This window comes from Echiichthys vipera (assembly GCF_963691815.1).
Source record: "Echiichthys vipera genome assembly, chromosome: 7".
Taxonomy (NCBI): domain Eukaryota; kingdom Metazoa; phylum Chordata; class Actinopteri; order Perciformes; family Trachinidae; genus Echiichthys; species Echiichthys vipera.
Window position 1 is genome coordinate 19,694,982 of NC_139832.1, and position 12,203 is coordinate 19,707,184.

At 39.9% G+C, this 12,203-nt stretch overlaps 1 protein-coding gene across 1 annotated transcript in view; it reads left to right on the forward strand.

The window, feature by feature from the left end:
• cdh13 (cadherin 13, H-cadherin (heart)) overlaps window positions 1-12,203 on the forward strand; it is a gene marked incomplete at its 5' end in the record, with an annotated part of 302,811 nt that overhangs the window by 279,739 nt on the left and 10,869 nt on the right. Inside the window, 2 exons of the mRNA XM_083916469.1 lie at window positions 2,227-2,460; window positions 9,617-9,835. Of these exons, the coding sequence (XP_083772595.1) occupies window positions 2,227-2,460; window positions 9,617-9,835 (453 nt within the window). The remainder of the gene's footprint in view (window positions 1-2,226; window positions 2,461-9,616; window positions 9,836-12,203) is intronic.

Consider the following 12,203-nt stretch of genomic DNA (forward strand, 5'->3'; position numbering starts at 1 on the left):
TGTCACCTGCAAAAGTTTTCTTACGACTCGGCTGTTGTTGGGTGTAAAAGTGAGGGACAGGAGGAGGAGTACAGGGCACTGGTAGACAACTTTGTGAAGTGGACTGGACAGAATCACCTGCGGCTGAAGATCAGCAAGACCAGAGAGATGGTGATAGATTTCAGGAAGAAGAGGAAGATGGCTTTCCAACCCCTGTGCATTCTGGGAAGGGATGTGGAGGCGGTGGAGGATTACAAGTACCTGGGTGTTACCATCAACCACAGACTGGACTGGAGATCTAACACTGAAGCTGTTTACAAGAAGGGGATGAGCAGACTTTACTTCCTGAGGAAGCTGAGATCCTTCAACGTGTGCAGCAAGAGGTTGGAGATCTTTTATCAGTCTGTGGTGGCCAGTGTACTTTTCTTTGCTGTGGTTTGTTGGGGAAACAGCATTGGAGCCAGCGACACCAACGGACTCAAACTGATCAGGAAGGTTGGCTCTGTGATTGGCTGCAAACAGGACACTCTGGAGGCTGTGGTGGAGAGGAGGACGCTGAAAAAAACTGTTATCCATCATGGATAATGCTCTCCACCCTCTCCAACTCACACTGGTCAGATAGCGGGGCACCTTCTCCAGAAGGCTGCTTCAGCTTCGCTGTCGTAGCAACAGATAGAGGAAATATTTCCTGCCACAACTGTCTCACCTCTGCCTGACAGAGAACTCTGGTCTCTACTGTTTTGTTGTATATATCATTATTGTTATAGTATATTTTGCATATTTTGTTGTATATATTATTATTGTTTATTGTTTATAGCACACTGTGCACTGTATATATACACTGTGTATATATTGGATTATATTTATGTTATGTACAAAGTGTTTATTTGCTGACCCACTACTACTGCTGTCACAAAATAATTTCTCAGTCTGGGATCATTAAAGTAATTCTATTCTATTCTATTCTATTCTAGATATGCTATGGTGGGCTGGGGCATACTGTACATGTCACCTCACCTCCTCCTTCAGATGAGACTGGATGTAAAGTTGGTTTAGGTTATTAAACTTATTTAGTATGAATTGCGGCTAAAAATTGCATTGATTGTCTGCTAAAAGAGGAGTGAAATACAAAAACTCAGAATTTTGGCATTCAACGCTTGTTTCTCTTGTAATGTTAAAAGGGAAAACATACTGTTGGAAAAGTGTGTAAGCTAAGCAGACAAACAAATGTTTTCTAGAATGAATAGTCTGATCTTATATTTTTCCTAACTCACTACCTGCATTACAATAAATACTTCTCTACATGGATCACCAGCTGGTGATGATTCTCATCTCTGTCAAGTGTCATATTTTAACCTTTAAACAACCCAGCGATGTTGCCTCATTAGTATGTTTTTTTATGTTTGTCCTACAAAGTTAACTTAAGTGTTCCATGGAAGGAACATTTCCTGCTCAGTGTGCTCAGCTCTAAATAACGGCACCGTAAAAACCTAGACAGGGTTTCATTCTTCTCAGCCTCACTTGACATTTATTGCACAAATATTTCGACTTTTTTTTACCCCCTCTTTGCCCTTAATTGTCTGCACAGATTTATTTATTTATTTTACGTTGAAAAGGTGGAGGAGATCTATTTTCCAATTACAGATCTTGTCTTTACATGTTAATTGCTGAATGACCTCTGTGTGGGTATTTTTAATAACCTCTAATCGCAGTGAAACAGAGAGGAGTAACAGAGAAGAGCAAGCTGCTTTTTAACCCATCATCCTTCAACAAGGTGTAATCTCATATAAAAACAGAAGCCAAGCCGTGTGCCAAGTCAAGCCTTGCAATACATGAGCCACTGTGATTCATGCTCTCCCGGCATTAAAATGACACGCGATTGTGTTTTGTTTGGGTTGAATTAGGTCAACGCAGTAGAAGAGAGAGGGTTGGATCTTATTAGTTTTATTAACATCTATTTAAAAATCACCAGGTATTGCTTTGCTCTTGGAACATTTTTGACATAGCAGAATGAAAAACATTTAAAGGAGAATTAAATGAAGAATAATCAAGTGTATACCATGTTTAACTGCAGCCACGTCACATTATTGCTCTTTTCACATGTGCCAAGATTGTTATCGTTCACATTTTTTCACACAATGATGAGCATGCAGGCCTTCAGCAGTGCGCTAAATTCTGCAGAGTGAATCAATCAACAGTTTTGTCTTTTCCCTATCCTGATATTGTGTATTTGTTGTGTGTTTCCAGGCAGCCCTCCAGCCACTGGTACCGGCTCATTGATCATTCACCTAGAAGACTACAATGACAATGCCCCCTATGTGGTACCATCAGTAGCGAGAGTGTGTGAAGACGCCCATGATATGAATGTGGCCATAGTTGGGGGAAGGGACAAGGACCTCCCGCCCAACGCTGCACCCTTTAAGATAGAACTGGGAAAACAGCCCGGCCTGGATAAAACGTGGAAGGTTACCAGGGTCAACTGTGAGTATTTTTATACTCTTATACTCTTATACTTATACTATACAAATAGGTTTGTATCCTCTTGAACTGAAATGTTTGAGGCATAGTAATGGAGTATATCACAGGAAATGTTTCCCCTTAATCAATAAATCTCCTATGCATGTGTTGCACGATAAAACACACCACAAAACCTGTCGTATCAGTCACTTTTTCTTTCGTGTGATTACAACCTCACTATTTTTCTATTCACCGAGGGCTTTGAGCCCATTCTCACAGGGTGGTCAAAAAGCACCCTGGGGGATGAAGGGATGAAAATAAATAAAGAGAATGAGTTTTATTTTATAACCTGTCACACAGTGTTAATATGACTCCACGCTGAATACAGATGAGAGAAGTCTTAACTAGAATGTTTTACATAAGGACAAAGAGTAAAATAATACAAAGATGGAAGGAAGGAGGAGGATAGACAGACAACCAAGACATTGATTCAAGGTTGCATGACCGGCAGCGCTGTCTTCGTGTGTTTGAGTGACAGAGCAGAGCTAAAACCTGCCCAGAGGTATTAGCTGTGATTGACAGCGGGAGAGGCAGGTACAGACACTCCTCAATCACCACCACTGGAAGAGACAGATAGGGCTATAAGACAATGCCCGCTCCCAGTGAAATGGACTGGCACTGTGCTTGTCTCAGCTGTATGTAGTGTGGGTGGGTATGTGTGTGGAACCACAGGTAGGAGAGCTGGACATGATATATCTCTATAAAAATTAACTTTCAGTTTTTGCCATGCAATTATTAGTTTTAATTATTCTCACTACAATTGTTTATGAATTGGTGTTAACACTAACAGATACTTTTAAAAGCTATTTATTTTCATTTTCAGCCAAAATCTTAACCCATAGGTCCGTTCAATTCTTTTGTCTAAACTTTTTCCAAATCTGTCTATCAAAATCACAAAGTCAGTCAGTTTTACTATATAGATGGGTGAAAGACGAAAGACAGGTCAACATTTTGAGAAATATACTTTCTTGCCTAGAACTACAGTAGATGAGAAGATCAATGCCACAAGAAGCCAACTTATCATAAAGACTGGGAAACGTGGAAAACAGCTAGCCTGTAGCTGGTAAAAAATCTCTGAAGCTCCTTAATTAACATGTTATATCTTGTTTGTTTAATACAAACACTGAAGCTGCCCTGGAGATAAGTGGTGTAACAACATCTTGAGACACTTAACGTTGGTTTTTCCATTAATTTGTCAGCCATCTGTATATGCTATCACTTTGAAATCGCATGTGGCTGAAGTGTATCTAGATAAATGGGCTAACAAATTAGCACAGTGACTTTATCACAACATAAGTATGTATGTGTGTTTTAAACTAAACTGCCCTTCTGATTATACTGAGGGAGAAACATTGGCATCTCATCCAAATACACTGTGAGCCAGACAAGGGAGTTGTATAAAACTTCTGAAATGTTTACTGCTGCCTTGTGACATCTTTTTTGAGCAAACAATTGGACAATGTTCATTTTCTAATTAAATACTAAACTAAAAGCCACCTTAACTGGATATTTGGTATATTTTGAGTTGTATGAGGTAGTTATACATCATCCGTACAATACCTTCAGTATATGATGGTCGGCGTGCCAAAGTTTGAAGAAGCAGAAAGGAGTCCCGGCACAGAAGCAAAGCACTTTACTGCTGTGGACGGGGGCAGCGGGAAAAAATAATAATTTTACCGCCTGAAAGGGCTCATGTAAGATAATTTATGTCAGTGTAAATGCATGCTATATTTAGAATATTTTCAGCTCTTGACCTTGCCGTCAGATATAATTTCCTTTGGGACCATGGAGCTTCTGTATTCCTAGTGCGATAGTGCCGTGCACCACCACAGACCAGCTGCCTGCATGTCGACCACCATCTAATGAAGGTAATACGACTTCTGGGTATGGCGGAGATCTGGTCGGTGGTGTAGTTCTAGAGCTCCCAGAACGGTCCGACATTTCCCCTGTTTTAGAGTAATTATTACGATTATATCTGTGATTTCTTATGGGGAGATACCAACTAAGAAACGCTAAGAAAACAACAAGTCCAAATAGTGAGGAAAACGAGGATATGGCGACAGGAGACGTTGATACAGGTGAAGCTCATGCACATGCTTCCATGGATGCCCTGCAAGCTAGCATAGATGCTATTCGCGCAGACATAAAAGCAGGACACCAGGACTTGAAAAAAGAACTGGGCGGATTTTGTGAGACAATCAAAAGAGACATGAGGGAAGAGCTTGGAAACTTTAAAGAAGAAGTTAACCAGAAACTGAGCGAGATCGGGGCAGAACTCAAGAACACGGAGGTTAGGATGGAGGAGGTGGAGACCCGAGTGGCCGAGGTGGAGGAGGGGAGAGTGAACGTGAAGAACGCGCTTCAACAAGTTAATCACTAAGATGAAGAGAGAAAAACAACATATAATCTGGCAGGAGAATCACCTTAGTGACAAAGAACATGAGAAGTTTAAACGCTTGGGCTTTCAAAATGCATACTACTCAGACTATAAACATGTGGAAAAAAGAGGAGTTATAATATTAATCTCTAACAAAGGTGTATTCCAAATCTCGAAACAGATAAAGGATACCGAGGGTAGATACATTCTAGGAAAGGTCACATCGACCATAAGCAGGTAACACTCTTAAATGTGTATGGACCACCAGGTTATGATAAAACATGTATCAAGAAAATATTTGATTTGATTGCTGAAGAGGCTGAGGGGTCCTTGTTTGTGGTGGAGGTTGGAACATACAGTTACAACCATCTCTTGACTCCACTAATGTAACAAAAATAATTTATTCTGAGACAGACACTGTTAAAAAACTTCTCACTGAAGCAGGTTTGATGGATGTTTGGAGGGAATTAAACCCAACAGCAAGACAATTTACATTTTTCGACCATCCCCATAATGTTCATTCAAGAATTGACTACTTTTTTATGTTTAATTCAGAAAGACACAGAATCTGAAAGTGTCAAATAGGGGTCAAAGATTTCTCAGATCATGCAGGTGTATATCTATCCCTACATTTGGATACTGAAATTAAAAATACAACATGGAAGCTTAACACAAGCCCGTTAAACGATCTCTTATGCAAGCAATTCATTCGTAAGGAATTTAAAGAATATCTATAACAACATGACACCGGTGAAGTGTCCCCAGCTACCGTATGGGATGCCGCTAAGGCAGTAATAAGAGGAAAACTTATAATATGGTCCTCATTAAAAAGAGGGAGAAACAGAAGCAAATAAAATACTTATTACAGGAACTAATAAATAATAACTAATAACACTCATTAAACAAAACTTAAACAAACTATATGATAGTCATGAGGAGATGAAGGCAAAGTGCATCAAACAAAGGTACTATGATAATGGACCAAGAGCTAAAAAACTGTTAGCCTGGAGGATAAGAAGGCAACAAGAAGAAAGATCCATCCATAAAATTAAGGACATGCAGTCTGGAAAAATTTGTCATAAACTAAAAGAAATACAAAAATCGTTTGAAAGTTACTATAAAGATCTGTACACACAACCGAAAGGAGCTGAGTATCACACACTTTCTTGACTCATTGGATCTACCATCTATTGGATCAGAACAGAATAAAATAATGATGAATGAAAAAACACAAAAAGAACTGGATAATGCTACTTCGAGGCTCAAAACAAATAAAATGCCTGGTGAGGACGGATACTCCGCAGAATGGTATAAAACATTTAGAGAATTACCATCACCAACCTTATTGAAATGTTTCAACTTTACACTTAATGGGGGTGAAACACCAGCTTCTTGGAGACATGCCATTATCTCTGTAATTTCTAAGATGGGCAAAGATAAATCTGAGTGCAGTTCGTATAGATCGATATCGATTTTAAACTTAGATTATAAAATTTATGCCTCAATAATTGCAAAAAGATTAGAAAATGTTATTCCGGACATAATAGATGAAGACCAGACTGGGTTCCTTAAAACCAGACGGAAACAAGATAATGTAAGACGGGCCTTACATTTAGTGGAGCATATGAGCAAGAATAAAGATAAAGGTGAATACATTGTTCTCAGCCTTGATGCAGAAAAGGCATTTGATTCAGTTAGTTGGGAATACCTTTACCTAACATTACAAAAATTTGGCTTCGATATTAAAATCATCTTGTATCTAAAAAATGTATATTGTTCCCCCTCAGCCAGAATCAAAATAAACAGGAGTCTGTCCAACCCTGTGTCACTTGAAAGAGGCTGTCGGCATAGATATCCTTTGAGTCTGGCCCTGTTCACACTATTTATCGAGCCTCTGGCTCAGGCTATTAGAGAAGACCAAGACATAAAAGGAATCTATTTTAAAGACATTGAATATAAGACCTGCATTTATGCAGACGAAATATTGATCATTCTTTCTCAACCAGATTTGAGTATACCAAAATGAATGTCCTCCTTGAAAACATTTGGTTATTACTCAGGCTACAAGTTAAACATTCATAAAACACAAGTAATTTCATTTAATTACATTCCCTCATTACAAATAAATAACCTGTGCAATTCTAAACGGGAGAATGACATTATCAAATATCTGGGAATAAAAATCCCAAATGATTTATCCACCATCTATGACACTAACTATCTGCCAATTACCAAAGAGATGAAAAATAATTCATTTATTAATCCCGCAAGGGGAAATTCAATTTTTTCACTCTGTTATTGTTATTATTCAGGTTACACACACACACAGGCCCGAAATGCACACACATGCACAAACAGGACCTATATACATGCAATTAATGGAGAAAGCGAGGGGGCTGCCAATGGATCATTACCCCAAGCAGTTGGGGGTTCAGTGCCTTGCTCAACAGCACCTCGGCAGTGCCAAGGAGACGAACTGGCACCTCTCCAGCCACCAGTCCACGCTCCATTCATGGTCCACACAGGGACTCGAATCGGCAACCCTACGACTCCCAGCCGAGTCACCTATGGACTGAGCTACTGCCGCCCCAGATAAAGACAGATTTAAATAAATGGAGTGTATTACCACAGGATTTACATAACAGAATAGATATAGTTAAAATGAATATTTTACCGCAACTTATTTTTCTTTTTCTGTCATTACCAATAGAAATACCTGAAAAACAATTAACAGAGTTGAAAATAATGCTATCTGGGTCCATGTGGAAAGGCCTTAAACCAAGGATCAGGTACAAAACGTTGCAACTGCCCAAAGAGAAAGGAGGATTATCTTTGCCTAACATAGAGAATTACTACAAATCTGCACAGCTCAGATACCTGATCTATTTATGCAAGCCATGTTATAATGCTAAATGGAACAAATCTAGAATCAAGGCAATTGGACATTCCCCTTCAGACCTTGCTTGGAGACAGAAATCTATACCTACTGCATAAACAAAACCCAAGTGATTGGACAAAAACACCCCTAAACATTTGGTTCGCAGAATGTTATAAAAACAAACTGGATAATGATATCAAAATATTACGATGGGTGGCACATGATAAATATTTTAAACCAACCCAGATGGATGGGCGTTTCAAACAGTGGCTTTTGAAAGGTATCACATCATACTGTCTTATTTCTGATAAAGGGAGACCAGACTGTTTTCAAAAACTTAAAGATAACTATGACTTAGAAAATCAAGACTTCTTCAGATACCTTCAAGTTAGAGCTAATTTTAACTGTGATATGAGAACAACAGAGGAAGGCAGTTCAGATTTAGTTAACGCTTTGATTGATGCATACAAATCTAAACAAAACCAGAAATTGATTACCTGAATCTACTCTTGTTTACAGTCACTCAATAGCTTTTCCACTCTTTATGTTTAATCCAAGTGGGAAAAATAAGCAAAAATAACCATTTCAGAAGATGATTGGCTAAACATTTGTAAAACTCAAATGAGCACTTCCAGTTCTGGTCATTGGAGGGAATTTTTCGTGGAAGAATATAATTTGATTTTTTATTACTCCCAAAATCAAACAACATCAGAAAGGTCACTCAAGTTATGAAGGGTGCTGGAGAGAGTGTGGAAATGCCCAGGCCAATCATTTCCATGTCTTCTGTGACTGTCTGATTATACAACCTTACTGGCGAGACGTAGTGCAGAAAATTAAACAGTACTAGGCTTTGAAATTGAACACGATTTTTGCACAATTTATCTTGGTAATATCTCCCCTACAGTCAACGTCACTGATAAATATTTGATTAAAATAATGTTGGTAGCCAGTAAAAAAGCAATTACAAGAAGATGGCTATCAAAATTGTCCCCATCGAAAGAGGAATGGATTGCAATTGGGAAAGAAATATATGACATGGAAAAACTGACTTTCTCCTTGAACATGTGCATGGACAAATTCCCTACATACTGGAGGAAATGGACAGCTCATCTGGAATTAAGTGGCCCCTCATCACAACAGGTCACAGACAATAATATTACTGATTCTGTTTTGTTTTTGTATGCGTGAAGTGCTTCTGCCTTGTTCTGATATTAAGGAAAGACTGTGGGCATATAGAACAAAAAGGACGGAAACGTCTATAATTGCTGAACACAGCCCTATCTCTTAAATATATTATTATAATCGATCTTCCCCTTGAGCATTTTACTTCCTCCATCTGTGCCTCCCTTCCTTTTTTTCTTTCTTTTCTTTCAATCTCTTTTTCTTTTTCTTGTTTCCATATACACTGTAAAAACTTTTAAAAATAAAGTTTAAAAAAATATGAGTAGAAAACACTGACTATGTATAATAACCTCATAAAACCTAATTTCGAAATACCCAAAATGTCCCTATAACAGCTGTGACAGTGAAATGTGCAGCTCTGCATATTGTGGCACATTTCAGCACAAAGTGAACTGGCTCCAGCATATTCTTTTGAGTCTCTTAAGGAAATTTAAAGTCTGATGCAATAAAATGTAAGAATCTTACGCAACTTCAAGTTGTGCCAGTTTTTGTCACTTCAGTTGTCAGGAGTGGCTTTGCAGACTTGAGGCATGTAAGTTTTTGTATTATGATACATATATTTAGTTTCGCTTAGAAAAATGTGCAGCTGTTACATGCAGAATAGTGGACTAAACACACAGGATGGGGGATTACTGTACATCCTGGTTTTTAAACCTCCCTCTTCTTCTGTGTTTCTCCCACAGCCACACACTCTCAAATAATGCTTTTACACAGTCTGAAGAAAGCCAACTACCAGCTCCCGTTGCTCATCACTGACTCAGGGATGCCCCCCTTGTCCAACAACACAGAGGTCAAAGTTCAGGTGTGTGTCTGTAAGAAGAACAAGATGCACTGCAGCTCTGCCCACTCCCACCGCGCCAGCCTTCTCATGCTGCTCGCGACACTCCTGCTCGTTCTACTCTGTAAGTATCATCACAGCCAGAATAAACGAGAATCTGATCATGGTTGATTTGCTGGTATCCTTGTTTGAATATAGATTAATAGTGAAATATTATGGTATGTTGCTTCCAGTTTATCATTTGGTGAGAAATCAATACAGACAAAATGTCAAATGGAAATGGGTTAAAGGATATGTTTATTTTTTTTAATTGGAAGCAATTTATAGTAATCAGTAATCAGTGACTACAAGTCTTATGGGTATGCAAGTGTTTGCACATCTTTGTGATACACTGTCTATCTCCCTTGCATTCACACATTTGGAATGTCAGCTTTTTTGCATCCATTTTACAAAAGTGTCTCACACATTTCACGTTTCTATTCTTCCCCCGCCATGCCTAATGCACTCCCCAGGAGGTCCAACTTGTATTTACGTCGAATATCTTATTTAAGCCATCAGCGATAGGATTAATAATTCAGTCTCCTCCGTTCACAACACACAACCATATAATGGAGGACATCCAACAGGCAGTTTGGTGAGAAAAAAAAATAATTAAACTTTAAGGCCCAAAGATCCTGTTCTCCCATCTGGGCTTGTTCTCTGTAGTTTATAGTCGTGCTGGCTGCATGCCGGAGCCAGGGTACAGCGGCAGGGATGCTGAGAGTGGGGAGAGGAGTGGTTTAAAATAAGAGGGGAAAAGAGGAAAAGAGGGGCCTAAAAAATGGTGTAGTCGTAATTATATCATCTGCATTTTCAGCTGATTTGTGGTTCACTGGGAAATGTTTGATTGAAGATCATCAGATGTCTCATTTCCTCTTTCCATCTCTCTTTTGTGTCTTTTTATTCTATTGATCTTAACGTCTTTTTTCTCCCTCCCTCCTGTCCCGTTCATTGCTCCGGCTTGTGTCTTCTGTCTGTTTCCTGCCTCTCTGTCCTCTCTGCCCCGGTTCCACTGCTCCTGCACTTTTGCTTTCATTCAGCAATCAGCCACTACACCCCCCACCCCACCCCCCAACCCCCATAATCCTTCGCTTACAGGCAGAATCTCTGCGTCTTATATTCTCATTTTCTCTTCATATCTGTGCATCACAGCATCTAGCATGACCCATTGATCTTTTTCAAGCTAACGATCAATCTGTCTATTGATGTAAATCTTATCTCCAAACACTCATTCACAGCAGAGGACTGTGCCGTGTATGAGAAGGCTTTGTTTGAAGAATTCGACATCACGATGCAATCAGAGCACTCATTTCAAGCAACAGCATAAGCACAGCAAACACCAACATTCATAGAGCATTGGTCGTGGTTTTGCTGCAGCATACTAATCATGAGCGTAAGCTGATGCTGTGTCAGCGTTCGTGGGCGAGCAGCCACCTCTCAGAAAGTTTCATGGCAGCAAATCTGAGAGTATCCCAGCTGGAACAGTCAGTTAGCTTTTCATGCTTTTCAGCTTTTCTCTCATTTTGTTATCTGCGGTTGCCTTGGTAGCAGCCGCGGAGTCTGAACTGCAAAGCATGCTAGTCTAACTGGTTGACATGCCAAGATGACATTAGGGGTCTCTGCAGATGTCCTTTGACTCTGAATGACAATAGCATTCATTACTCCACTGTAAATAGTGCAGTGAAAGACAGTGACATTCATTAACCAAATAGTTGCTCCAGATGACAGATTCTTGGACTGCCTGGTTTTGTGCCTGTTTACGTGTCCATTCATTTGGACTGAAGCTTTTTTGCATAGTCAGTACAGAAGTAACAGTGAATGGTGTTACCCCAAGAGCTGGAGCTGGGGTACAGAGAGAAAGTCGGGAAACGAGGATGATGCATGCGTGTCTCCATTGGGAATGAGATAGAATTACAGCTGGGCAAGAGAGATTCAACCAATTTAGACACAGAACATCTCTCTCCACACTCACACACAAACACACACACGCACCCACACACACACACACACACACACACACACACACAAGCGTGCAGAGAGATGACTCCAGCTCGAGCTCATCACAGGGACCTGTGCAGGGGGACAGATAGAGGCAACTGATCACTGCAGTGTATAGTCAGATAGTCTGACAGAGAGGCAGGGAGGATCCTGTTTCAATTCCCTTATCTACCAGCTGAACTCTGACCCTGCAGGAGAGAGATGAGAGGAAGAAAAATGGAAAGAGCCAGGGGGGAAGGATGGGGAAAGGAGACGAGAATAAAAGTGTGAAGATTAAACTCCTCTGCTTTGTTCTGTTATTGCCCACCGGGCTACAGGCGTATGCATGGCCGTGCAGCAGTGAAGTGTTCTTAATTTCACTGGCTCCTTGCACCTGTATCTCTCTTATCTTTCCGTCCCTCTATTCTAGATCTCTCTCTCGCACAGCTTAGGCCGATTGTCCATATAGCATTTTG